At 35.2% G+C, this 27,956-nt stretch overlaps 1 protein-coding gene across 2 annotated transcripts in view; it reads right to left on the bottom strand.

The window, feature by feature from the left end:
* The window catches only part of LOC149774336 (protein pigeon-like), a 198,703-nt gene that overhangs the window by 25,034 nt on the left and 145,713 nt on the right, over positions 1-27,956 (bottom strand). Inside the window, exons 25-28 of one of the 2 annotated variants that reach the window (XM_089945450.1) lie at positions 20,015-20,085; positions 16,684-16,745; positions 10,125-10,212; positions 3,465-3,524 (exon numbers count right to left, since the gene is read on the bottom strand). In XM_089945450.1, coding sequence (XP_089801576.1) covers positions 3,465-3,524; positions 10,125-10,212; positions 16,684-16,745; positions 20,015-20,085 — 281 coding nt within the window. The remainder of the gene's footprint in view (positions 1-3,464; positions 3,525-10,124; positions 10,213-16,683; positions 16,746-20,014; positions 20,086-27,956) is intronic. The other variant, XM_089945451.1, reaches the window with a different exon arrangement.

Here is a 27,956-nt window from a genome sequence, read left to right as displayed (position 1 = left end):
GTATGGATTTCGTAGAAGCCTTGAGTGTATGGATTTCATAGAAGCCTTGAGTGTATGGATTTCATAGAAGCCTTGAGTGTATGGATTTCATAGAAGCCTTGAGTGTATGGATTTCATAGAAGCCTTGAGTGTATGGATTTCATAGAAGCCTTGAGTGTATGGATTTCATAGAAGCCTTGAGTGTATGGATTTCGTAGAAGCCTTGAGTGTATGGATTTCGTAGAAGCCTTGAGTGTATGGATTTCATAGAAGCCTTGAGTGTATGGATTTCGTAGAAGCCTTGAGTGTATGGATTTCGTAGAAGCCTTGAGTGTATGGATTTCGTAGAAGCCTTGAGTGTATGGATTTCATAGAAGCCTTGAGTGTATGGATTTCATAGAAGCCTCGAGTGTATGGATTTCATAGAAGCCTCGAGTGTATGGATTTCGTAGAAGCCTTGAGTGTATGGATTTCATAGAAGCCTTGAGTGTATGGATTTCGTAGAAGCTTGAGTGTATGGATTTCGTAGAAGCCTTGAGTGTATGGATTTCAAAGAAGCCTTGAATCTATGATTTCGTAGAAGCCTTTAGTCTATGGATTTCGTAGAAGCCTTAAGAGTATGGATTTCAATTTTAATCTCTTATATTTGTCACACTTTGTTGTCATTTCCATAATGAAAGAGAATAAACAAACAATTGCAAACAACAATGATATATATAATTGAAATAAATGCCAAATGTTTTATAAAACAAGTTATAGTTAGATGTGATGTGATGTGATTTTGATTTTTAACATAGCTTTAACAGTTTTTCAGTCATATCGCTACGATGTCTGCAATGTGGCAGTTTATAGTGATGTCTAGCACTGGGGCATCATGCCGCAGACATGTAGCATGATGTCCCACCGAGTCACATTATCCTGACACCAGGCCAACCAGTCCTAACACTAACCTCTTAATGCTGAACGCCAAGCGAGGCAGCTGTTAGTACCATTTTTTAAGTCTCTGGTATGACTCAGCCGGGGATCGAACCCACGACCTCCCGCATCCAAGGCAGACGCTCTAACCACTAGGCCACCGGAGCGGTAGTTATAGTTATAGTTAGAGTAAATGTCTAAAGACAGAACCAAGGAAATTCCATTGGTGAAAATATATGTTGCAATTTGAAGTCAAAGGTGACAAAAACAAATGTGATGATCATTTTAAAAAATGTAAATAAATTTACCAGATTTTATAACGATGTATGCATGACAGAAAACAACATTTTTACATACTCTACCACTGAAAAAGAAAAGTGGATCATTAAATTTAGTGTAAATAAATTGATGAATTAACTGTATTGTCTGAAGGATATCCCAGTATGTGGAGCAAAAGTAAAAAGCTGGTTTACACCAGATATACTGATAGCCAACTAGCAGGAAGAATAAGGAGTTAACCAGTAAGAGTTGCTTTCCTTTATCTACATAATGTATAGCCAGAAAGACCTTTTGTTTTTCCCCATATTTTTGTGAGGCTGGATTCAGCGGACTTGCATCATGTCACTGCTAAACATAATTGATTTGTTCAACATTGGTCAAGTGAGTTATTACAGTAGTTAACAATTCAATTTGACATACTTTATTATTACATCAAATATCTGGTTCTAATGTTAAAGAAAAGCAAAATAATTATATTCTGCAACGCTTCTGTGTATTAAAAACACCTATATGACATCTGTCTTATAAGCAAATTGATGCTGAAATATGACATAGCATTTCATGTTCTTGCCAAACTGCAACACCATATCAGATGTATAGAAAATGCAGGAATGGTATTATTCCATATTGCTAAGAATCTAAAATAAATTTAAAAAACCTAAAATAATTTGGACTTTCATAATGGGACTTTCATTGTCTCATGTAAGTGGTTAAGGTCACACAAAATTTAGTTAATCAGTGACTTAGTGAGTTCTTGTTGTAATGATAAGCTACAATGCAATAAGAAGGTTGTCAGATGGTGTCACATTTTCTTACCATAATTCTCTGATAATAAACCATGCTTGTCTCCCCTAATTTTCCACAAACTGATGAGGTCCATCTATGATATTACTATGCCGGAAAAGTGCCATATATTCCCTAATTAACGCCCTGCTGGGTTGGGGGTTGGGTTGTTGTTGTTACATTTTTGGAATGATGTAATTTATTACAGCACAATAATGGAAGTTAAAGCTGTTCATTTGTTGATGCACTCTTATAATGACCATACATACCTGTATACCTGGGATCTTTTTGCCACTGAATTTAGTCATTGTAAATGTCAACAAAGTTAAAATGATTAACTGAACAGTAAATTTTCTCACTCAGCAGCTGGCAGAAGTAGGACTGATAAGTCTTTGAACTTGCCACCAGGCTAATGCATTGTTTAACACTACATGTGTGTCTGTGACTTCTGTAATTTATGCATTGATATATACATTGTAACAGTGTGATTAATGCATTGATATACACACTGTAACAGTGTGATTAATGCATTGAAATATACACTGTAACAGTGTAATTTATGCATTGATATATACATTGTAATAGTGTAATTTATGCATTGATATATACATTGTAATAGTGTAATTTATGCATTGATATATACATTGTCACAGTGTAATTTATGCATTGATATATACATTGTAACACTGATTTATGAATTGATATATACATTGTAACAGTGTGATTAATGCATTGATATATACATTGTAACTGTGTGATTAATGCATTGATATATACATTGTAACTGTGATTTATGCATTGATATATACATTGTAACTGTGACTTATGCATTGATATATACATTGTAACAGTGTGATTCATTGATATATACATTGTAACAGTGTGATTTATGAATTGATATATACATTGTAACAGTGTGATTAATGCATTGATATATACATTGTAACTGTGTGATTAATGCATTGACATATACATTGTAACTGTGATTTATGCATTGATATATACATTGTAACTGTGATTTATGAATTGATATATACATTGTAACAGTGTGATTAATGCATTGATATATACATTGTAACTGTGTGATTAATGCATTGATATATACACTGTAACTGTGATTTATGCATTGATATATACACTGTAACAGTGTGATTAATGCATTGATATATGCATCATAACAGTGTGATTAATGCATTGATATATACATTGTAACAGTGTGAATAATGCATTGATATATACATTGTAACAGTGTGAATATTAATGGTGACAATTCTTGGTTTTACAATAATGTTCTGTTTTAAAAAGGAGAGCGGGTGTTAATTAGAGTAGGAGTATTTATTATGGAATATATGGTATTTTACTTAGAATCAATGTTTCTTTAATGCATAATAATGATACTGAAACACGATCTTGTCATTCTGATAGATTATATGTTTACTCACAATTAAAAGCACTATAGAGACAAAGTAAGCCTCAAAACAAAGTCTGTCCATACATACTATACCTACCTTGTCTTGTAGCTACACCTGTGTTATTATAAAACTCCGGCCTGCCTTTCCCACTATAGTCTGCACAGAAAGATTACATACTTTGTTAAACAGAATGATTTCCTAGAATGACATGGGTAATTTAAACCCCATGTTTGGTATTTGTTTACAATAACACATCTCATATAACAAAAATGTTTGCAGAAAATGAATAAATATATTTCACCAGATCAATTTAGATCTAACCTTTATTGAATTACGTTCGAACAACCCCATTTTAGACAATCTCAGATCCTGTTTAGGACTTCACATCTACTGAATATACTTGCTTAAAAGGTGATTCCATCTGTTGAATTTTCTGAAATTCTTCCAGTGCATCTCACAGAGTTAAAGCATGTGACATTGGTATCTTCCCATCTCATGTGTTAGCTCCTCAAATTTCCCAGCTGGTCATAACGTCCTGACATCCCATGTTCCAATGGTGATGTTATCTCTTGCACATAATTTGATGGTAGTTGTAATGAACAGACCAAATAAGAGTGGCTTCAAACTCCTGGACTTTACCACCTACGATAATCTAGTGCTAATGAACATCCTTGGCCCCTATGAACTATCTAGAAGATGGACTTGGCACATTCCATTTGGAAAACATAACAACCAGATTCACTAATTGGTGAGGAACCACTTCCAGTCTAGCATCAGCATTGCCAGAACACATTGTTTCCCAGGAACTGACATAGGATGCAGCTATGACTTACTGATGATGACAATTATACTCCATCTGAGGAAGATTAGGAAGTTAAGACAGTTTAGGATCAGGTTTGAAACTGAAAAACATAAAGATCCATGTATGGCACAAGCGTCTGAGGCTTTAGTAGGCAGCAAATTTCACTCACAATTGTGGGTGCCAAATAAATAATCCTAGACTCCTTGATCACCATCTTCAACACAGTAGTATTAGGTACAGCCAGTGAGATCCTTGGCAAACATCATAAGATAAGAAGCCCTGGATCACAGCAGATATCCTCAACCTAGGTGATGTGAAGAGGAAACTAAGGAGGAAGTCAGAAGACCTCAAAGAAGCAGACAAATGCAGGGAGATTAACAACAGGATTAAGAAGAGCTTAAAGAGCGCGAAGGAAAACTGGTTAGAGGACCAATGTTAGGAAGTTAAGAAAAGCCTGAACCAGAATAACAGTGAAAAGGCAAACCAACTGGTGAAAGACCAGACAACAGAGAAACAGGTTAGCTCTACCAACAAAAGCTGGTAAGTCTCACAGAGGATCAACAGATGTATGAAATACTGTTCAGAGCTTGACACACAGGAGACTTCTTGAGATTAAGATGTACTAAACTTCCCAATGACCACAACAGAGGTTGACCACCTGATCCTCTGGGAAGAAGCAGAGGGTGCAGTAAAGGCACTACAGAATGGGAAGTCAGCTGGAGTAAACAATATACCAACAGAATTTGTTCAAGCAGCGTGAAAATCCATGATAGATGTCCTCACAACAATCTGTAACAAAATTTGGCAAACAGGACAATGGCCAACCCCATGGAACTAGTCACTGATCATCACTCTTTCTAAAATGGAATCTGCAGCAGTGCCAGAACTAACAAACAATCAGCCTCATCAGTCACCCAAGCAAGGTTATGCCTAAAATCATCCTCAACAAAATTAAACCCCAAGCAAAGCACATCAATGTTGAAGAACAGGAAGGTTTCAGAGCATGATGTAGCTCTGTAGAACCAATCTTCAATCTCAGAAAAGTATCTGCAGCATCTACAGGACCGCGATCATGTCTTACTTGACTTCAAGATGGCTTCTGACCAGGTATGGCATGCAGCCTTGTATCCAGAGATAGAACATCAATGCAAAACTAACCAGCACCATAGAAAACCTGTATGACAAGGTGATCAGTTCAGTTCTTGCCAGTAGCAATATAGGAGATTGGTTCAGAACCACAGTCTTAGCCAGCCCGGGGTACCTCTTCTCACCCAATCTCTTCAACATCTACCGGGAAAGGATCATGTCATATGCCTTGGAAGATCATAGGACAGTGTCAGTGCTGGAGGCAGAACAATCATCAACCTACACTTTGCCGATGATATCGATGGGTTAGCTGGAGATGAGCAAGAACTGAAAACCTTACTGAACTGTCTCATCCAATTATCACTAATGTATGGAATGGAAATCAGTGCTGAAAAGACTAAGCTAATGATCAACAACACAAGTGGCATCCAAAAGGAAATAAGAGTAAATGGTCAGAAACTGGGTACAGTGACAAGCTTCAAGTACATAGGTGCTATCGCTTGTGATGAAGGTTCAAACCTGAGGTTCTTTCCAGGATTGTGCAGACAACACAGCACCAGCTAGACTGAAGCTTATCTGGAAGGACAGCAACATCATGCTTGGGTCCAAGATCAAGCTTATGTGCTCCCTCGTCATATCCATATTCCTGCATGGACCCTAACAGCAGAACTAGAAAGAAGAATCCATGCCTTGGAGATGAGATGTTATCAAAAGATCCTGAAAATCTCATATTTAGATCACGTCTCTAATAAGGAGGTGTGCATTAGAACCCGAGGTGCAACTGGAGTATCTGTGTGTGTGATTTGGATTTTTAATGTAGATTTAACAATTTTTCAGTCATTTTACTATGATGTCTGCAGTGTGGCAGTTTATAATGATGTCTAGCACTGGGGCATCATGCTGCATACATGTAGCATGATGTCCTGCCCAGTCACATCATCTTGACACCAGGCCAACCAGTCCTAACATTAACCTCTTAATGCTGAGCGCCAAGTGAGACAACTGCTAGTACCATTTTATAAGTCTTTGGTATTAGTCAGCTGGGGTTTGAACTCATGACCTCCCACATCCGAGGCAGAGACTCTAATCAATTAGGCCACCGGAGCAGTCTAGGTGCAAATGGACCATATGAAGATCTACTCACCACAATAAAGAAAGATGGTACGGTCATGTCTGACACTCATCTGGCCTGTCAAAGTCAATCCTTCTGGGCAAATTGACAGGAATGAAAAAAATGACGTCAAAGAGTGAACAGACATGGACTCTGCAAAGTCCCAAAAAGGAGTGATGAACAGGGCAAAATGGAAAGGGAATGTCACAAAGTCATCAGTGGCTCCCCAAGACCAGCCAGGTTATGAGAGAAATTAATGAATGAAAAACGAAGATGATACCAACTGAAAACTGCACAGACCCAGATCTGCCATTGCATAATGTGACAAGTAGATCTGGGTCTATGCAGTTTGTTAGGAGAAATGAGCAGAACAAATAACAGTGACCCTGATCTGTGGGTACATTATGTGATGGCATATAAAGGTCTATGTTGTTGTCAAATAGACATAACTTATAAGCAAGCATATATGGTATACATATTACTTTTAAAATTTCCCCCCTAGCTGAGCCTCACTTTTAGCAGTTTTAGGTCTCACCCTTTATTACATAGTAACCGCAGACAATTTATGGTGTTTGACAGGTCAAGAGTCAATGCAAAAGACATAGTATTTGCAGTTTTATAGGAGTGTAAAGAACTGCCACAAAAGTAAACAAAATTAATTGTAACTTTTTCAAGATATGCAAAACCACCATATGGCAACATGAATATAAAAAGGCAGATATCTGTACTTTAAAAGTTTAACAATATGCAAGTTGTCAATCTGCATTTACAGCATGTTATTAAAATTGCTAAAATAAATAAAATAAAATAAGAAATAAAACAATTTTATCTGGTGTAATGCAATGTCTCAACAAGTATAGACAAAGGGAAATAAACGTGTGCATGAGTAGAGCATTATACCTAAATGTAAATCAATGCTAAGAACATTTTTACTGCTAAATTTTGAGAAAGGTTTCTGAGTTGAACAAATTTATAAATGGTCTCCTGGTAAAGTGTAAAGGATAATACAACCCCCTAATGTGATGGGTTTTTTTTTGTCAAAAGATGTTATACATGTATAGGGACTAAATTTCATTTATCATACTTTATCCTTATTATCACAATTCAAAACACAGTGTTGATAAACTGATGTGCCCATATTCTGAGTTTGTTAACTTTCAAGCAAACTGTTATGCCAATAATGTATAATGCTTTTAGTCTCTGCTAGGATCCAGTGGCATATTTTATTTGGACTTAACTGATAATTAATTATGTCAAAATAAAATAAGCCAGTGATCTCAGCAGAGGCCTTTAGTAACCTTGACCTTTGGGATGGCTGATTAGATCAACCATATACCCTCAATCTCATATCCCAGCTCTATTGGTTTTGTTAGTCTTTTTGTGTGAAAATATCTAGGACTTCAATCAAATATTGAGTTTTTAGCATGGTCTAGGTGTATTACTCAAAAGTTTATTTTAATTTTTGGGTAATACATCTTTTGCCTGATACCCAAGAGTCATGAAAATATTGCTTTTCAATTTGAAGATTGAACTTTAGGGTGATTCAACCAGTATAGAAGCCAAAACAATACGGGGAAAACTCAACATATGCTATCAAACTATAAATGTAATGAGATTTTTCATTCCTCAGTTAATCTGTAAACATAATTTCATGGATGCTATCATTTATATGAACCCATGACTGACTTGTTGATGAAATGCCCTCCACCCCGTCATTAATCTGATACATTGATACAGATATGCTGCCAGGAAATTATAAAATGAAGAATCTCCATCCCTTTTGTTGCCAAAGAGGAGAGAAGTGAAAAAAAGAAGGGGGGTGGGCCTAGTTTAATATTTACCCAACACTGACATACCTGTCTCTTAAATCTTTCCTCCTCCAATATTTGGTCAGTTTTGAATCAAAATCCTCATGATATTGCCCCTCTATTTGTATAAGCATTAATCTGTCAACTGTTTTGGAGTTTAATCTGTTCCAAATGTGTGTATGAATATTGTTCTGAATGCCAAATTCTGATGTAAAGATTTTTCTGTTTAGTTTCACCCCAAATTTTGCAAATATTACACAACATACCTTGTCTTGGTAGGTATTGTGTACTGTAATGTACTATAAAAGAAATATACTTCTGAAATTTCTTTGATGGTTCAACTAGCAAAGCTTTAGAATTATCATCCTCTGTTTGGTCAGCAAATTCACTTCATATAGATTCACCTTCTGGAAATGCACCAAAGTTTGTGCATATGCATCAGTGTAAGGAATGCCTCTAGTACTTTTCTTTAATAAATAATTATCAGTATTAACCTACATACGTTGGAATTGACGGAGGTTAGTTGGTTTTTATGAGTTTAATGTCATTTTTCAGCACAAGATAGGTCATATGTTTTGGCCAGCATATTTAGTAGAGGAAAAACCTTGGAAAACCTGAGGAAGAACCACCAACCGACAGGAAGCCACCAGCAAGCTTTCTAACATGTCCATGTTGGCTTTGCTCAAGACTTGGACCAATACGGACAGAGGCAAGATGTCAGTGATCTGCAAAAGCCAGTGCCTTATACCAATTGGCAAAACACAAAGACAGAGGTATTTTTGATCAAATAATTATCCTTACTTTTAATGTTTTTCTTTTGAGATTCTAATTTATTCAGTTTGCCATTACAGTTAAATAAAAAATGTATACTGTGTCCAGTATATTTTTATATGTGCAACTTTAAACTAATTTGCAGGAGTTCTTGTGCATAACTTCTTTCCAAGTATGCAAATTGATAAAACTTGTGCGTGATCCAAGCACTTGCGTGCCTTTAAAAATCTACAGACCTGCCACCCTGGTAAGATATTTTCAGTAAGAGAGTCAAAAAATTTCTCTAAGTTAGTAAGGTGTAATGGAATTGCTACTGTGCACATGAAAACATATATTTAAAAATGACCAGAAGTGTGATCTGAGACTAATGCAGCAAAAAAACAAATATTATGTTCAATTAAAGTTTGTAAAGAACACTCAGACCTTAATTTCCACCAGTCCAGTTTAAGTATCTGCAGTTCCAATCCACATGAAGCACAAAGGCTTCTTTCTAGACCTCTCAACTGACATAATCTCCGAGTTGTTTTGTTTTTTTTGTTTCTTCAATTTCAAGTGGTGATCGCAGTCATCTCTCCTGCCATTAGACATTTTCGAATCAACACAGAATAATGTCCAATAAATACAAATGTTGCCCTTTCTACTTTATTCACAAGAATCTGAATATTTCTTTTGTACTTATATGCTATTTAAATGTTTCAAGAGGCTTACTGTCCCTTTTATCTTCATAGTGTTTTTGTCCACTGGACACCATTTGTAGAAAAGCTTTATGTAGACGCTTGATCATGCAGGTGGTTTGCATGAAAAAATATGTGTAGTTTAAAGCATCTATAAAAGTCAGACTGGTTCCTTGACCCATTACACTGAACCTAATATGAAACCGTAATCTGGATCAAACACAGAAAAGCCAGTTTCCATATCTGACTGGAATTATTTTTTCATAATTTTTTAATTAATTGGTGAAGTCTATAATTTCAATATCGTTTCAGTAAGACATATGCTCAAATTGTAACGATTAGCATATATGCCAAGTACATCAGATAGGGACATTTGTATGGAAGAAACTAAGGCTCTGGGAAGAGAATGACAATCACTGCAAGCCCCACATATGCTGGCACTAAAAAAGAATCTTGCAGCTCCAAGGCCAACAAATAATTATTAACCATGAATCATGTTCTCACCCATTAATGATTCAGCAATCTGCTGGTGGGCAAAGTATCTGCTGCAGCTTGGTTGACCCCACTGTTTCAGGCATTCCTCTGATGAACTCTACAAACAAATATCATGGGGTTTCATTTTTCAGTCATAAGTTACTTCCCTTGAATATGAATTGGAACTTTTAGCTCTATGAGTAATAGGAATAGAAGGCATTCAGTAATGGAACATAAAGAGTGTCCATCAATGTTAGAAATCTGGATAGAAGGCATTCAGTAATGGAACATAAAGAGTGTCCATCAATGTTAGAAATCTGGATAGAAGGCATTCAGTAATGGAACATAAAGAGTGTCCATCAATGTTAGAAATCTGGATAGAAGGCATTCAGTAATGGAACATAAAGAGTGTCCATCAATGTTAGAAATCTGGATAGAAGGCATTCAGTAATGGAACATAAAGAGTGTCCATCAATGTTAGAAATCTGGATAGAAGGCATTCAGTAATGGAACATGAAGAGTGTCCATCAATGTTAGAAATCTGGATAGAAGGCATTCAGTAATGGAACATAAAAAGTGCCCATCAATGTTAGAAATCTGAATAGAAGGCATTCAGTAATGGAACATAGTGTCCATCAATGTTAGAAATCTGAATAGAAGGCATTCAGTAATGGAACATAAAGAGTGTCCATCAATGTTAGAAATCTGGATAGAAGGCATTCAGTAATGGAACATAAAGAGTGTCCATCAATGTTAGAAATCTGGATAGAAGGCATTCACTAATGGAACATAAAGAGTGTCCATCAATGTTAGAAATCTGGATAGAAGGCATTCAGTAATGGAACATGAAGAGTGTCCATCAATGTTAGAAATCTGAATAGAAGGCATTCAGTAATGGAACATAGTGTCCATCAATGTTAGAAATCTGAATAGAAGACATTCAGTAATGGAACATAAAGAGTGTCCATCAATGTTAGAAATCTGGATAGAAGGCATTCAGTAATGGAACATAAAGAGTGTCCATCAATGTTAGAAATCGGAATAGAAGACATTCAGTAATGGAACATAAAGAGTGTCCATCAATGTTAGAAATCGGAATAGAAGGCATTCACTAATGGAACATAAAGAGTGTCCATCAATGTTAGAAATCTGGATAGAAGGCATTCACTAATGGAACATAAAGAGTGTCCATCAATGTTAGAAATCTGGACAGAAGGCATTCAGTAATGGAACATAAAGAGTGTCCATCAATGTTAGAAATCTGAATAGAAGGCATTCAGTAATGGAACATAGTGTCCATCAATGTTAGAAATCTGAATAGAAGGCATTCAGTAATGGAACATAAAGAGTGTCCATCAATGTTAGAAATCTGGATAGAAGGCATTCAGTAATGGAACATAAAGAGTGTCCATCAATGTTAGAAATCTGGATAGAAGGCATTCACTAATGGAACATAAAGAGTGTCCATCAATGTTAGAAATCTGGATACAAGGCATTCAGTAATGGAACATAAAGAGTGTCCATCAATGTTAGAAATCTGGATAGAAGGCATTCAGTTATGGAATATAAAGAGTGCCCATCAATGTTAGAAATCTGGATAGAAGGCATTCAGTAATGGAACATAAAGAGTGTCCATCAATGTTAGAAATCGGAATAGAAGGCATTCAGTAATGGAACATAAAAAGTGCCCATCAATGTTAGAAATCTGGACAGAAGGCATTCAGTAATGGAACATAAAGAGTGTCCATCAATGTTAGAAATCTGAATAGAAGGCATTCAGTAATGGAACATAAAGAGTGTCCATCAATGTTAGAAATCTGGATAGAAGGCATTCAGTAATGGAACATAAAGAGTGTCCATCAATGTTAGAAATCGGAATAGAAGGCATTCAGTAATGGAACATAAAGAGTGTCCATCAATGTTAGAAATCTGGATAGAAGGCATTCACTAATGGAACATAAAGAGTGTCCATCAATGTTAGAAATCGGAATAGAAGGCATTCAGTAATGGAACATAAAGAGTGTCCATCAATGTTAGAAATCTGGATAGAAGGCATTCAGTAATGGAACATAAAGTGTCCATCAATGTTAGAAATCTGGATAGAAGGCATTCACTAATGGAACATAAAGAGTGTCCATCAATGTTAGAAATCTGGACAGAAGGCATTCAGTAATGGAACATAAAGAGTGTCCATCAATGTTAGAAATCGGAATAGAAGACATTCAGTAATGGAACATAAAGAGTGCCCATCAATGTTAGAAATCTGGATAGAAGGCATTCACTAATGGAACATAAAGAGTGTCCATCAATGTTAGAAATCGGAATAGAAGGCATTCAGTAATGGAACATAAAGAGTGTCCATCAATGTTAGAAATCGGAATAGAAGGCATTCAGTAATGGAACATAAAGAGTGTCCATCAATGTTAGAAATCTGGATAGAAGGCATTCACTAATGGAACATAAAGAGTGTCCATCAATGTTAGAAATCGGAATAGAAGGCATTCAGTAATGGAACATAAAGAGTGTCCATCAATGTTAGAAATCTGGATAGAAGGCATTCACTAATGGAACATAAAGTGTCCATCAATGTTAGAAATCTGGATAGAAGGCATTCAGTAATGGAACATAAAAAGTGCCCATCAATGTTAGAAATCTGGACAGAAGGCATTCAGTAATGGAAAATATAAAGTGTCCATCAATGTTAGAAATCTGGACAGAAGGCATTCACTAATGGAACATAAAAAGTGCCCATCAATGTTAGAAATCTGGACAGAAGGCATTCAGTAATGGAACATAAAAAGTGCCCATCAATGTTAGAAATCTGGACAGAAGGCATTCACTAATGGAACATAAAGAGTGTCCATCAATGTTAGAAATCTGGATAGAAGGCATTCAGTAATGGAACATAAAGAGTGTCCATCAATGTTAGAAATCTGGATAGAAGGCATTCAGTAATGGAACATAAAGAGTGTCCATCAATGTTAGAAATCTGAATAGAAGGCATTCAGTAATGGAACATAAAGAGTGTCCATCAATGTTAGAAATCTGGATAGAAGGCATTCAGTAATGGAACATAAAGAGTGTCCATCAATGTTAGAAATCTGGATAGAAGGCATTCAGTAATGGAACATAAAGAGTGTCCATCAATGTTAGAAATCTGGACAGAAGGCATTCAGTAATGGAACATAAAAAGTGCCCATCAATGTTAGAAATCTGGACAGAAGGCATTCAGTAATGGAACATAAAGAGTGTCCATCAATGTTAGAAATCTGAATAGAAGGCATTCAGTAATGGAACATAAAGAGTGTCCATCAATGTTAGAAATCTGGATAGAAGGCATTCAGTAATGGAACATAAAGAGTGTCCATCAATGTTAGAAATCTGAATAGAAGGCATTCAGTAATGGAACATACAGAGTGTCCATCAATGTTAGAAATCTGGACAGAAGGCATTCAGTAATGGAACATAAAAGGTGCCCATCAATGTTAGAAATCTGGACAGAAGGCATTCAGTAATGGAACATAAAGAGTGTCCATCAATGTTAGAAATCTGAATAGAAGGCATTCAGTAATGGAACATAAAGAGTGTCCATCAATGTTAGAAATCTGGACAGAAGGCATTCAGTAATGGAACATAAAAAGTGCCCATCAATGTTAGAAATCTGGACAGAAGGCATTCACTAATGGAACATAAAGAGTGTCCATCAATGTTAGAAATCTGGATAGAAGGCATTCAGTAATGGAACATAAAGAGTGTCCATCAATGTTAGAAATCTGGACAGAAGGCATTCAGTAATGGAACATAAAAAGTGCCCATCAATGTTAGAAATCTGGACAGAAGGCATTCACTAATGGAACATAAAGAGTGTCCATCAATGTTAGAAATCTGGATAGAAGGCATTCACTAATGGAACATAAAGAGTGTCCATCAATGTTAGAAATCGGAATAGAAGACATTCAGTAATGGAACATAAAGAGTGTCCATCAATGTTAGAAATCTGGACAGAAGGCATTCAGTAATGGAACATAAAAAGTGCCCATCAATGTTAGAAATCTGGACAGAAGGCATTCAGTAATGGAACATAAAGAGTGTCCATCAATGTTAGAAATCTGAATAGAAGGCATTCAGTAATGGAACATAAAGAGTGTCCATCAATGTTAGAAATCTGGATAGAAGGCATTCACTAATGGAACATAAAGAGTGTCCATCAATGTTAGAAATCTGGATAGAAGGCATTCACTAATGGAACATAAAAAGTGCCCATCAATGTTAGAAATCTGGATAGAAGGCATTCAGTAATGGAACATAAAAAGTGCCCATCAGTGTTAGAAATCTGAATAGAAGGCATTCAGTAATGGAACATAAAGAGTGTCCATCAATGTTAGAAATCTGAATAGAAGGCATTCAGTAATGGAACATGAAGAGTGTCCATCAATGTTAGAAATCTGGATAGAAGGCATTCAGTAATGGAACATAAAGAGTGTCCATCAATGTTAGAAATCGGAATAGAAGGCATTCAGTAATGGAACATAAAGAGTGTCCATCAATGTTAGAAATCTGGATAGAAGGCATTCACTAATGGAACATAAAGAGTGTCCATCAATGTTAGAAATCTGGATAGAAGGCATTCACTAATGGAACATAAAGAGTGTCCATCAATGTTAGAAATCTGGATAGAAGGCATTCACTAATGGAACATAAAGAGTGTCCATCAATGTTAGAAATCTGGATAGAAGGCATTCACTAACGGAACATAAAGAGTGTCCATCAATGTTAGAAATCGGAATAGAAGGCATTCAGTAATGGAACATAAAGAGTGCCCATCAATGTTAGAAATCTGGATAGAAGGCATTCAGTAATGGAACATAAAGAGTGTCCATCAATGTCAGAAATCTGAATAGAAGGCATTCAGTAATGGAACATAAAGAGTGTCCATCAGTGTTAGAAATCTGGATAGAAGGCATTCAGTTATGGAACATAAAAAGTGCCCATCAATGTTAGAAATCTGAATGGAAGGCATTCAGTAATGGGACATAAAGAGTGTCCATCAATGTTAGAAATCTGAATAGAGGGCATTCAGTAATAGAACATAAAGAGTGTCCATCAATGTCAGAAATCTGAATAGAAGGCATTCAGTAATGGAACATAAAGAGTGCCCATCAATGTCAGAAATCTGGATAGAAGGCATTCAGTAATGGAACATAAAGAGTGTCCATCAATGTCAGAAATCTGAATAGAAGGCATTCAGTAATGGAACATAAAGAGTGCCCATCAATGATGAAATCTGAATAGAAGGCTTTCAGTTATGGAACATAAAGAGTGCCCATCGATGATGAAATCTGAATAGAAGGCATTCAGTAACGGAACATAAAGAGTGCCTATCAATGATGAAATCTGAATAGAAGGCATTCAGTAATGGATCATAAAGAGTGCCCATCAATGTCATAAAGCTGGATAGAAGGCATTCAGTAATGGAACATAAAGAGTGTCCATCAATGTCAGAAAGCTGAATAGAAGGCATTCAGTAATGGAACATAAAGAGTGTCCATCAATGTTAGAAATCGGAATAGAAGGCATTCAGTAATGGAACATAAAGAGTGTCCATCAGTGTTAGAAATCTGGATAGAAGGCATTCAGTAATGGAACATAAAAAGTGCCCATCAATGTTAGAAATCTGAATGGAAGGCATTCAGTAATGGAACATAAAGAGTGTCCATCAATGTTAGAAATCTGAATAGAGGGCATTCAGTAATGGAACATAAAGAGTGCCCATCAATGTTAGAAATCCGAATGGAAGGCATTCAGTAATAGAACATAAAGAGTGTCCATCATTGTTAGAAATCTGGATAGAAGGCATTCAGTAATGGAACATAAAGAGTGCCCATCAATGTCAGAAATCTGAATAGAAGGCATTCAGTTATGGAACATAAAGAGTGCCAATCAATGTTAGAAATCTGTATAAGTAGGTTAGATATATGTACAGGCAGAAATAAATTTACAGCTATATATATTACAACTGACTTTTTTATTCTTTCATGCACAGAAGAGAGACTATGTTGCTTTTTAATTTTATCATGAAAAGAGAGTCAGTCCAGCTTCCTAATGTCTGTAATGTGTATTCTATTTCACCAATTAGAGTTCTGAAAAATTTCAAATTAATAAAGTACACATAACTAATGAAAACTTGTTTACATATGAGCATTACAAAGAACAATATAAACCTTTTTATATCTCTTTATAAATTGTATTATCATCTGATTAAAAGTTATCTTCCTTGGCTTAAACACTTGATGGTGCTTGCAAAAATGATAATGATGGCTGTAGCTTAAATACACATTTTACACTTTTACATTTTGTACTGACAATACAGGATATAACTCATATAAAAGCAGAAAAAGTAAAGGCATCGCTCTATCAAGTTTTTCACTTAGCTGGTAGCACAACCAAATATACAGTTTGTCAATAGTACTGAATGGTTCATTCAAGTTCAGAAAAAAGGGATTGTTGGGAATTTTAAGGTTAGCATTTCCAATGAAATATGAAGAAAAATAATACTTGACATACATTTTCTTTATGGAAGTGGTATTACCTGGCATAATCTGGAAATAATCTGGTGCTTAATTTTACACCCCTCCTCTGTGTCCGACACATCTGGAAGATAGAGTAGAACTCCGAAGTCAATTAGTTTCAAGATAGAAAAATACTAAAGCCAATGCTTTGTTGTAAGATTTAACAAATATTTAACTAAAATTACATAAATATAAATAAATGTAATGCTACTCTGGCACTATTCTGAAACAAATAGCCAAACATTCAAATCAGAACACTTTATGTGGGTATTTCAACAGAAAATTGGTATTACCTCTCAAGTTAAGCAGTATTTTGTAAAGGAAACTATGCAGTAATGAATTAGTGTTCACAGAAACAGATTCAAATCTGCTAAATCAACTTAAAATCAAATGCAGCTGATAGTGAATGAAGAAAACAGTAGAGACATGGAGGCAAAAAAAGCTAACAAATCCTTCAGTATCAATGAACCTGAGTTTTTTATATATATATATATATATATATATATATATATATATATATATATATATATATATATATATATATATATTTGAGCCAACACAATTTTTGTTGAAGATTTAAAAAATGTGTACAACACTGTAAAAGCAAAGGTAAAATGGCATTAAAATTAACTTGGATAATCCACAACTCCCTTAGCAAATGTTGTTTTATCAGGCCTAAAAAGTTCTGTCAAAGTCAAAAAGTTCAAAAATAGGTCAATAGGCTTAATAGCTTTGGAGAATCTTGTTTCAAGGTTTCCATTCTTTTTTTTCTTTTTTTTTACATTAATCCAAAACTGATGGCACAACAGCCTCAATTGTCCAATGCTGAAAGAACTTTACACCCAGATGTATTGTGCCAATGTTCATCAAATTCTGCTGAACAGTTTATAACTCACCTGGATCAGTATCTGTCCTTTGTTATCCCACAACATAGCTATTTTCAACTTCTACTAAAGCCATTTCAAATAAACTTAGTAGGAATGCTCCTCAGTACATGCTCTACCAGAATTGTCTTCGGGGTGGCTTCCCTTGAAATGGTGTTATTTTCATAGCAACCAGTTGAAAAAACAACACAACTTCTATTTCCCAAAAATTAGTATTGACTATATAGTTCAATGCTAGCAAAAATTTTACTGCCTAATGTTTAACCATACTGCATACACTCACTTGAGACAATCAGGGTAAAACTAAGAAAGTTATGTGGTATAGAAGGCATTGGCATATCTCAGCTACACTTAAGTTACTTGTTTAGGCTTGAATCAACAGTAAGACAAGAAAGAGTGAAAACAACAAGCTTTGACAAATTTAACAAATAATTTATTTTCCTGGAAAAATACTGTAAAAATGAAAAAAAATAAGAACTTACGGTTTTAAGAATCAAATCCAAGAATTAAATTTTAGACCTCCTAATAATGAAATGTTCTAAATAATTCAAGTTCGAGTCCTGACTAAAAATCCAAGATGGAAGGTGATGACATATATTGTAGCCTTTGTGGTGTTGGAATGTCTACGGTTCTGTGTTTTTCACCAACAATAATCCGGTATTTGAATTTCCGAATAAAATTTAATGAAATATCTTTGTCCAAGAATTCTGTATGAGCACTCAAATATTTCCAGGAAAAAAATGTTAATCCTTTCGAATCCAAATAATTCAAATAAGCAGTAAAATAACTCCAAACTGACACAACAAAAGAACAGCTTTATGTCCCAGTGTTTTTAAGCCCGACTGAGAAAAATCTCTATAAACAATGATTACACAGTAACTAGAAATGCAAAACAAATTCCTTAATGAGGGTCAATTTTCCAAAATTTTTGAGAAGTATTTATGTATAAAAGCACGTAGTCCCAGTATGACCTTGACAAAAACCAATCATTTTACTCTAAGACTAGGATAAAAATAAAAAGTTATTTACTTGTCTCAGTGATTTCTGAAATTAAGGTCAGGAACTAGGTCAGCTTTAGATGTTTACAAATGAACAGTCAAGGTCAAACTATATTCTGGAAAAGTACTGAGTTCCTAGTAAACAAAACTACATTATTTTGACATAAAATTAAATTAAAAATAAAAGATTTTAAAACTTACAAACAATTAAATTAAACCAAATATAAATTAAATCAAATATACATAACATTACCGAAATCCAAAATGCCAATTATGAAACTATTTAGCTTCACAGCTAATTTTATTCCAATCTAATAATGTGGATAATTAACAAGGCGGACAGACCAATGGGAGAGCAGACGAATGGATGGTTGGTTTGATGGATACCATTTCTAAGTTTCCTTGCCTTAATGATAGGGAAAAATCAAAATGCTCTTTGTGACTACTTGCCTACAATTTTATTAAATACCACATAATGACATACAGTGTTTTTCAAGCTAAGCTTAGAGGACCAAACTGATAAATTTAAGGAAAATAGTGGTGGCAATGTAATGACCTTCTTAGGTAGTTAGTGTTATATATATATATTATTTGCATTGTTTGTTAGGTTTTTTTCATTATATGCTATGGATAATTGGATTTGGACTTGGCCTTGTCCAAAATCAAGTTCATTTTCTACCTGACCTGAATCACTGATTTTGGTTTTGTAAACAGCATGTATGTCTCAATCTGAGTCCAGAACATTGGAAATTCCCCATGAAATGCCAGGTTTACCTGTTGTTTACCACATTTTATATCATTGTGTTAGTAACAAGACCTTTAATTAATTATAACTAAGATATTATCTTGTAAACATTTGGAACCTTCCAGTATGAACTTTTCCATTAGGTAATAGTTGTTTTTTTTTAGAAAATGGGATCTGAGGTCATGGAGAGGATTATATAATCTTGTTTATCTAAAAATTATTCATTTGTGCTGCAAGATCTGAGCAGAATCAACTGTATTATTGTTGTGTCCAGTATTTCAGTTGGGCTGGAATTTACTTTTTCAAATTATTTAATTCAAGTTATTCTTCTCTGGAGTGCAAAAAAATAACATTCTTGGGAACAGAGATTTGAATTTATAGAGAAATTCAAATACGGATATATTCTTGGATTGTATTATTGTGATTCAACAAAAGAGTGTTGTCACATCACTATGACACAAGCCATCAAGGCACATCAACACTTCTAGCACTGGATTTATTTCGGAATACCACTAAAGTTAATTTAGGACTTTAACCATTAAGACTTATGTTAGAAATACAAGGATTACTTGGGATTTAATTTGCAATACCATAAGCTCTTTTTACATCTTTCACTTCGTATTCTAGAAAATAAATTATTTGTTGTAATTTACAAAACTTGTTGGTTTTCACTCTTTTCTGTTACTTTAAGACCATAGAGTTGTAACAGTAAGTAAAAACTTACTCGTCAGAAGCTGAACCATGAAATCTGCTGTCAGCTGGAGGACTCCTTTGTCTACATACTGCAGAAAGAGGCTGTAACAAGATATAAAGACCTATCATCAGGAAAAGGTATACAAAATGAACTTATTTTTTATTTACGTAAAATGTATGCTACAAAACAATACGAGAATGAGTCATGACATCCATGATAAGCAAATTTATACATATACAAAGTTTCGAAGATTATTTGTACTCACCTTGACAATGAGTAAGCTAAATGCTGAGCCATCCTTGTATATGGCAGACCTGAATATTTATCTGATACTGAGCACATCACTGAAGATAATCCCATACCATGACATAAAAGTCTTGTGATTTTGTCCTTCCCTGTTTCAGTCGGTCTATGACCTCTGTTGAATTGTCTGACAGTATTAGGACTGTATGTCAGCACAAGTGTTCTATCCAACTGTTGGATGCAATGAGTATGGGTTTCATTTCCAGGAGGTTGATGTGAAGATCTCTTTACACGTCCACTTGCCACTGACAGTTTTAAAGTCTGGTAGCATGTGCATTCCTGAACCAGACAGACTAGCATCTGTACAGATCATGATATCTGGTTGTGGGGTTTCAAGCAGTATTCCTGTTGAGATCTGCTTCCTATCAAGCCACTGGAGAAGGAGTGTAAGTGTGTGTGTGTGTGATTTGGATTTTTAACCTAGCCATAAGAATTTTTCAGTCAAATCACTAAAATGTCTGCATTGTGGCAGTTGATAGTGATGTCTAGCACTGGGGAATCATACTGCAGACATAAAGCATGATGTCCCACCCAGTCACATTATCCTGATACCAGGCTGACAAGTCCTAACACTAACTTCTTAATGTTGAGCACTAAGCAAGGCAGCTGCTAGTACCATTTTTATAAGTCTTTGGTATGACTCTTCTGTGGTTTGAACTCATGACCTCCCAGATCCAAGGTGGATGCTCTAACCACTAAGTCACCAGAGTGGTACACTGGAGAAGGAAGTTTTTTTATATGGGTCAATATTGTAATATTCTGATCTATATGGTCTATGAAATGTCACCATTGGGATATGTAGGTCATTTGTAATGGGTGCCTGTAAAGGCAGACAAAGAGAAGCAAATCTGCTGCCACAATGAACAGACAGTGGAGTTGAAGAAATTCTCATTAAGATCAATGTTTTGTCTGAAATCCTCTACAATGCATGAACAATGTATTTGTTTCATTTGTGCGTGAGATGTATGGAACTGAGGTGTATAAGGAATTCCATACCAAGATGGATAAAATGTTGAATAAGATTCAACTTCTCCACACTGATTATCCACCCTAGATTGTACATGAGGGTAAGAAGGTTTTTCATATACCTGACCAAAATCACACTCACCCAATGTTTTTGAAGAATGTCATCCAGGTACATTGCCATCACTGTGGAAGGGGTCATCCTGAACCTTAAGACTAATGTTTTTGTGAAGGCCCAAGGGCTTAGGTTGAACCGTAAGACTAATGTTTTGTGAAGGCCCAAGGGCTTAGGTTGAACAGTGAGACTAATGTTTTAGTGAAGGCCCAAAGGCTTTAGGTTGAACCTTGAGACTAATGTTTTTGTGAAGGCCCAAGGGCTTAGGTTGAACCATGAGACTAATGTTTTTGTGAAGGCCCAAGGGCTTAGGTTGAACCATGAGACTAATGTTTTAGTGAAAGCCCAAGGGCTTAGGTTGAAACCAAAAGGAAGAACATGGAATTGATATACTGTGCTTCGATAAGTGAAGCAAAGATATTTGTGTGATGTTGTATGGATTGGAATGTGAAAATACACATCAAACAGGACAAAGCTGAGCACATTGCACTGAAAGATGGATAGACTTTACAGTCACTATCTTGAATGCCGGGGCCAAAATGAATTGGTTGAGCCTGCTGATGTTGATCACCGGTCTCAATTTGCCATTGGACTTCATCACCTGATACAGTCTGGAGTAAAAGCCTTGAGTGTTTGGCTTTTGTACAACCTCAACCAGCCTCTTTATGAGTAAAAGATTTATCTCTTTCTGTAGTATATCTGCCTTCATAGGATTATTTGGGGTTTCCATCATGAAGGAGGATGTCAAAAGTGGAGGCCCAATAAATGATATTCATAGGCACTCTAACATGACTTGGTTCACCCAACTGTTTGCAGAAAGAGGCTGATCCATCCTGATGTAAATGCAGCAGATGGAGCAAAATGTAAGTCAAAGATGGGTAGTGAGAGGCTTGGAAGAGGAAAACCATTTTCTATCTCCCTGTCTGATGGTGAAAAGTAGGGATTAGGATCTCCTATAATTCACCTGGCTATGGGTCTTTGGGAACTACCTTGACTGTATTCCTACTAATGATTGCCCCTTCTGGGAACAATGCCTGAGTAGGCCATCCAGATAAGGGAGCTTGCTCTGATAGATGCAGATGCACGTGGAGGCTGACATTTGGACACAGACAGGATATGATATATTTCTTCCACAGCTACCTTAAAACTGAATTGTGTACCTTCCATTGTCAGATCAGATGATTCAGACATTGCCATTTCATCCCCTTCATCTAGCTAGGGATAGACTACATCTTGTACACCTTGGGTCCATGGGTAGAGCATTCCATATAGCAATGATGATTCCTTATCATCAACATCCATCACTGATTTCACAAGATATGCCATTAAAAGCGGTGATATATTAGAATGCTGGTTTGGCATGGCCATTCTGGTGCAGCTTGATGATTCTATGAATAAAGCCATTCACTCTGAAGCAGTATATTAATGTTTGGTCCAGCTGATGGTTTGGTTGTGCAGTATGGTTAGTGTAAGTTGTATTTTGCATGTTCACATGGCTGGACCGGTTGGTTGATAGTTGGAACGGCATATGGCAGATATTAATGCCATTATAGTTAGGTAGTATGGCTGGTCATTCATCTATACAAGTAAAATTGTGGCTCATTTGGTCTGGCTGGCCATATGTCTGTAAGAGTCAAATAATACATCCCATGTCCAACAAGAACATTGTTATGCATGGCAAGAGTACTAGGTTTTTTTATATTCACCCATTATGGGCAGATACAGATATGACTGCATTGTCAGGCTTGATAGGTGGGGTGATATTTGATTTAGGATTATCATGCCTTGTGGGCAGACCTAAAGGCTTATCCCCAATGAGATCCTGATAAATGTCCTGTTTCATCATTGATAATCTTGATGATATTGCCTTATTTAATAGAAAGAGCAATTCCAACTCTTGGTTTGAATTGTGTCTCATTCCATCTGCATTAAGATCTAGCATTTAGTCTTGTGAATCTTCATAACAAGTGGAGGAGGCATTTAGCAGCACCAATGAGACTATGAGAGATTGTGATGTGGGACATAGGCTTAGTACCTCATGCTGAGAAGAAACAGATACTGCTCTTATTTTACTGCCTTCTTTCTGTTTTCTAAGGACATTAGACAATGTATTCTCTATCCACACTCACTTTACAAGTGTGTGATGAAGAGCAATTGGTATGGAGCAGGCATGAACATCTACTAATTTGAATCTCTTGCATTTGTCACACCATGTTGTCATTTCTGTAATCAAAGAGAATAAACAAACAAATGCAAACAACAATTATAAACATAATTGAAATGAATGCAAACCATGTCAAAAATAAATGAAATATAGTTACAGTAAATGCCGAAAGACAGCAACCATGTGAAAATATATGTTGCCATACAAAGTCAAATGTGACAAAATTAATGGTATAATAATTTTAAATAACATCAATAAATTTACAAAAATATTGTATGCATCATATAAAACAACCTTATTACTTTCTGTACCAATGAAATAGAAAAGGGAAAGGTTAAGTTCAACATACATAATTTGAAGAATTAAATGAATTGTATTGAGGATATATCCTAGCATCTGGAGTGAAGTGAAAAACTGGTTTAAAGAGATATAATGGATGACACATAGTAGGTGCAAAGAGAGTTAAACTGTAAGAGTTGCTTTCCTTTGTCTATAAAATATATTGATAGCAAGACATATTTTTCATCTTTCCAGGGGGACTGGTTTAGGAAGAAGCAAAGATACTTATCTGAATGTAATGTGATCAGGTAATATATCTGAAGGAGAAATGCCTGTCCTGTACAGGTGTTAACATTTATGTCAACACAAATCATCGGTGCAAACACATGATTGTGCTTTTTATTATCTTTTGTGGCTAAAATCATCCTCAAAAGCATGGGTCTATCAGTAATTATTAGTTTAACAAAATTAAAATAATATTAACATGAGAACTAATCTGAATTTTCAATTCAGCATGTTAAATATGCTTCATATAGGTGGTGCTCCTATTTCAACTGAGTTCACACTTGAACTCTATTCTGACGAGTGAAATAATCATGCTTTTGCATTTTAAATATGGAGTAAAATCTTTAAAGAAACACCACCACTGTTCACAAACTTACCAAACATATTTTATACAGTTGGCTCAAACATTCTCCTTCAAGGTAAATGATGTGTAATCAATTTTGTTCTATAAAAAAAGCATATAGTATCTCTTTGATTTACCTACGATTTAAAATGAATTGGCTTGTTCCACTTTGTGAACTTTAGCCATGTAATCCCAAACTGAAGTTGATGATGTGTCTGTGGTAGTTATGAAAGTGTTGATGTGTCAACAGTCTTACGTTGAATCACAGAAATATAATTCCAGGTTTGAATATACTATAAATTCCAGTGAATGTCTTTATCCAAGAATTTTATCAGAGCACTTTTATATTTCCAAAGAAAATAATCACTTGAATTCAATAATTTGAAGAAATTAAAATTCAGCCTAACTGGTCACAACATAATACAACTTGAAAGTGCTAGATTTTAAAGCACAAATGACCAAGTCCTCACAATTACAAGATTATATTATTCTCTACTTGACCTCAGGTCACAATAGCATATTCTATACAAAAATTACCTAATGGAAAATAACCTTCTAGAATGATCCTGATGTTTACAAAATGAAAACCATAACCTGTAAAATTCACTAAGGAAAGTCCAAAAACCCTGTCCCAATCAAAACTTACTTGTCCAACAAGCCTCATTTTTACCAGAGCCTCATCTGGCAGGGATCCTACTGAAGTCTAGTTCAAAACTAAACTATAATTTACTTCCATTGGTAGATAAACTGGCAGAGTATTTTCATGTACTGTAATGTGTATATACAACCAACATAAGTAGCTCAGTATTAAATTACTAGAATTTAATCACTTGACATTCTAGAAAAGCTATCAATAAATAGAAAAGGAGACAGGGAGAGAGACAGAGATGAATAGCAGTGACACGATACACCTGTGCCGCTAATCAATATGATTCGCGATACACAGCCTACATTAAAATACATATCAATACACGTATGAACTTGATTGTCTTTCCATCTTTGGAAGGTAGGTGTTGCCCCTATATGTATGTTGACATACTGGTTGTATTTCCATTAAGCAGATTACAGAGACATATATTCATCATATTTTTATATGCAATTCTCACAGATAACAAATAACAAAACTACTTTCAAACAGACTACCTGTTGATTGTCAGTGAGTTTTACCAATGTTTTAGGCCATTAAATAGTGGCTCCATTTAACTCACTTTAGCCATCAGGCCCTTTTGTTTTGCATGGCATGAATGCTTTGAAACCATTTTATTACAAATTTCATGTCTCATTTAAATTTGGAAGACATTATGATGTTATCTTCAAAACAGAAGAAATAAAGCAATATCGTCATGCAAAGAAAATCTCATTTAGAACAAATCTGGGAATGAGGATGAATATCAACAAAACCTATCACACTGTACTTCCTGTAGATGCAAAAGACTGAGATTACTACAAGTCCTGGTATTTGTTAGGGAAGAAGGAAAACTTTTGACAACACCCAGTCCTATTTTATATTTTTTTATACAAATTTACACAAGGTTAAATACTTGAGCGGTTTGAAATCTGCCCCCTTACTGATTCTGTGCTAATTTTATTTACTCCATCAGCACCTTCATTCACTGATTAAATATCTCGCCATAAAAAGAGAAATTCTAAATTTGTTCCCCCTGTGCAATTTAAGAAGATATGCTGCTAGGATTTTATCTTAAGGGGGAATTCACCCTTTGTCACTGAAAGAAGGGGAGAGTAGAAAATAGGGAGGGAGAGGAGAAAATCGTCATAGTTCAATATTTACCTACAGCTTCAATAATTTTTCCTGTTCCACTTTTTTAGAGCTCTATTGAAATCAAAATCGTTAAAAGATGTCACCTCAAGTTGTATAAGCATTAATCTGTTAACTATTTCTGAGCAAACTTGGTTCCTTATCTGTGTACAAATGTTTTTCTGTGCTTTTGTCTATATGCATAGCAAGCTTTTTTTCAGCCTGAAAGTGTTGGGGAACTAATCTTTATGGCTGTTATTTACAATTTTCAAAAGCTCACAGATATTATCTTCTGGATACATCTGCTCCGAAACAGGATTTTTCACTAACATAAACTTACTTCTTGAATCAGTAGTTTACTGACTACCATGCCAGATTTCTTATCTGTTATATAATGCTGCAATAGGGTTTTTAGTCCATCAATGCCATAGTCTACTTGTGCAGACAGAAGTGTTCAAATAAATATCTTCAAATAAATATCTTTACTTCTTAATTTCATCTTTCTGATCCTTATTTTTTCAGTTTATGTTAACCCTAATATATATATATATATATATATATATATATATATATATATATATATATGGTTTGTAGCATATGATCAACAGGTCTAAATTGATTGAAGAAAAACAATGAAAATTGTATTCTACTTTTAAATTGTCTGTATTTTAATTAGGCTCAGTATTCTACCCTTCCTACATTTAATTTCAAAGACAGCTGAAAGGGAGATTGACTGTCATGACATCTATTTTTGTCCTTCCAAAATATATATTTGACTTGTACAATCACTCACTGGTATCTCCATTAACAATTTCCCAGCTCCAATAATCCATTATACTTCACAACTTTAAAAATTATTGTCGTCATCAATATCACCAGCCAGTACTTGCTGAACAAAAATGTAATGAACCATGCTGGGAGTCAGACATTTCGGGTTTTCTAGGTAGCCCATATTTTAAACTTGCATTTTTAAGACTTCCTTTATCGAAGGTTCAAACTATGCCATAATGTTTATTCCAAGGCACAATGTGACAATTAAATTTAGTTTAACAACCATCCATGTCGTGCTTGAAGAACCCAGCTGCCTACCTAATAAACAGATGCCACGAAAAGAATGATTAAACAAAAATTGTATACTTCTCCAAGCACATTTTCACATGCAAGATTCTAATGGGAGTCCTTGTGCATCACTGTTCTCCAAGTGTGCAAATTTGTACAAAATTTGCACGATTCATGCAATCGCACACCCTGACAGCATCTCTGTTTAAATACTTTACCTATCAATGACATCTGTGTGAAGTTTCTCTGTTGCTTTTCTAGAACTTCCTGCTTGACACACAAGGAATAAGCTACACTAATTCCTAATTGGTAGTTATTATTTAACCTGACAGAACAAGCAATATGAGACTTCAATGTAACATATTTCACCATGTGACACACTGTTAATGTAGCTTGAAAATTGACCAAAGCAGACAAGATAAAATTAATTGTAGAAACTTCATGTAAAAGTGGTTAATAAATGATGCCTAAAGTATTTCATTATAGGAACACATGTTCCTGTGTGCTGAACATGCTGCTGTGTTAAGATTATTAACATGGAATGGGGGTGTGCAGATTACAAACCATGTCACTTTGTTTTAATACACAGACAGCGTGTAAGTATTCATAATAGTCTTTTTCATTTTTACTAATAAAAATGAGTGTCTAGGACTGCAAATGCTGTTTCAAATGAATTCTATATTTCAAGAATAACAAGGCAAACTA

The sequence above is a fragment of the Sinohyriopsis cumingii genome, unplaced genomic scaffold (genome assembly GCF_028554795.1).
Source record: "Sinohyriopsis cumingii isolate HCF-2022 unplaced genomic scaffold, ASM2855479v2 utg000349l, whole genome shotgun sequence".
Classification (NCBI taxonomy): domain Eukaryota; kingdom Metazoa; phylum Mollusca; class Bivalvia; order Unionida; family Unionidae; genus Sinohyriopsis; species Sinohyriopsis cumingii.
This window is presented reverse-complemented; position numbering and strand designations above follow the sequence as displayed.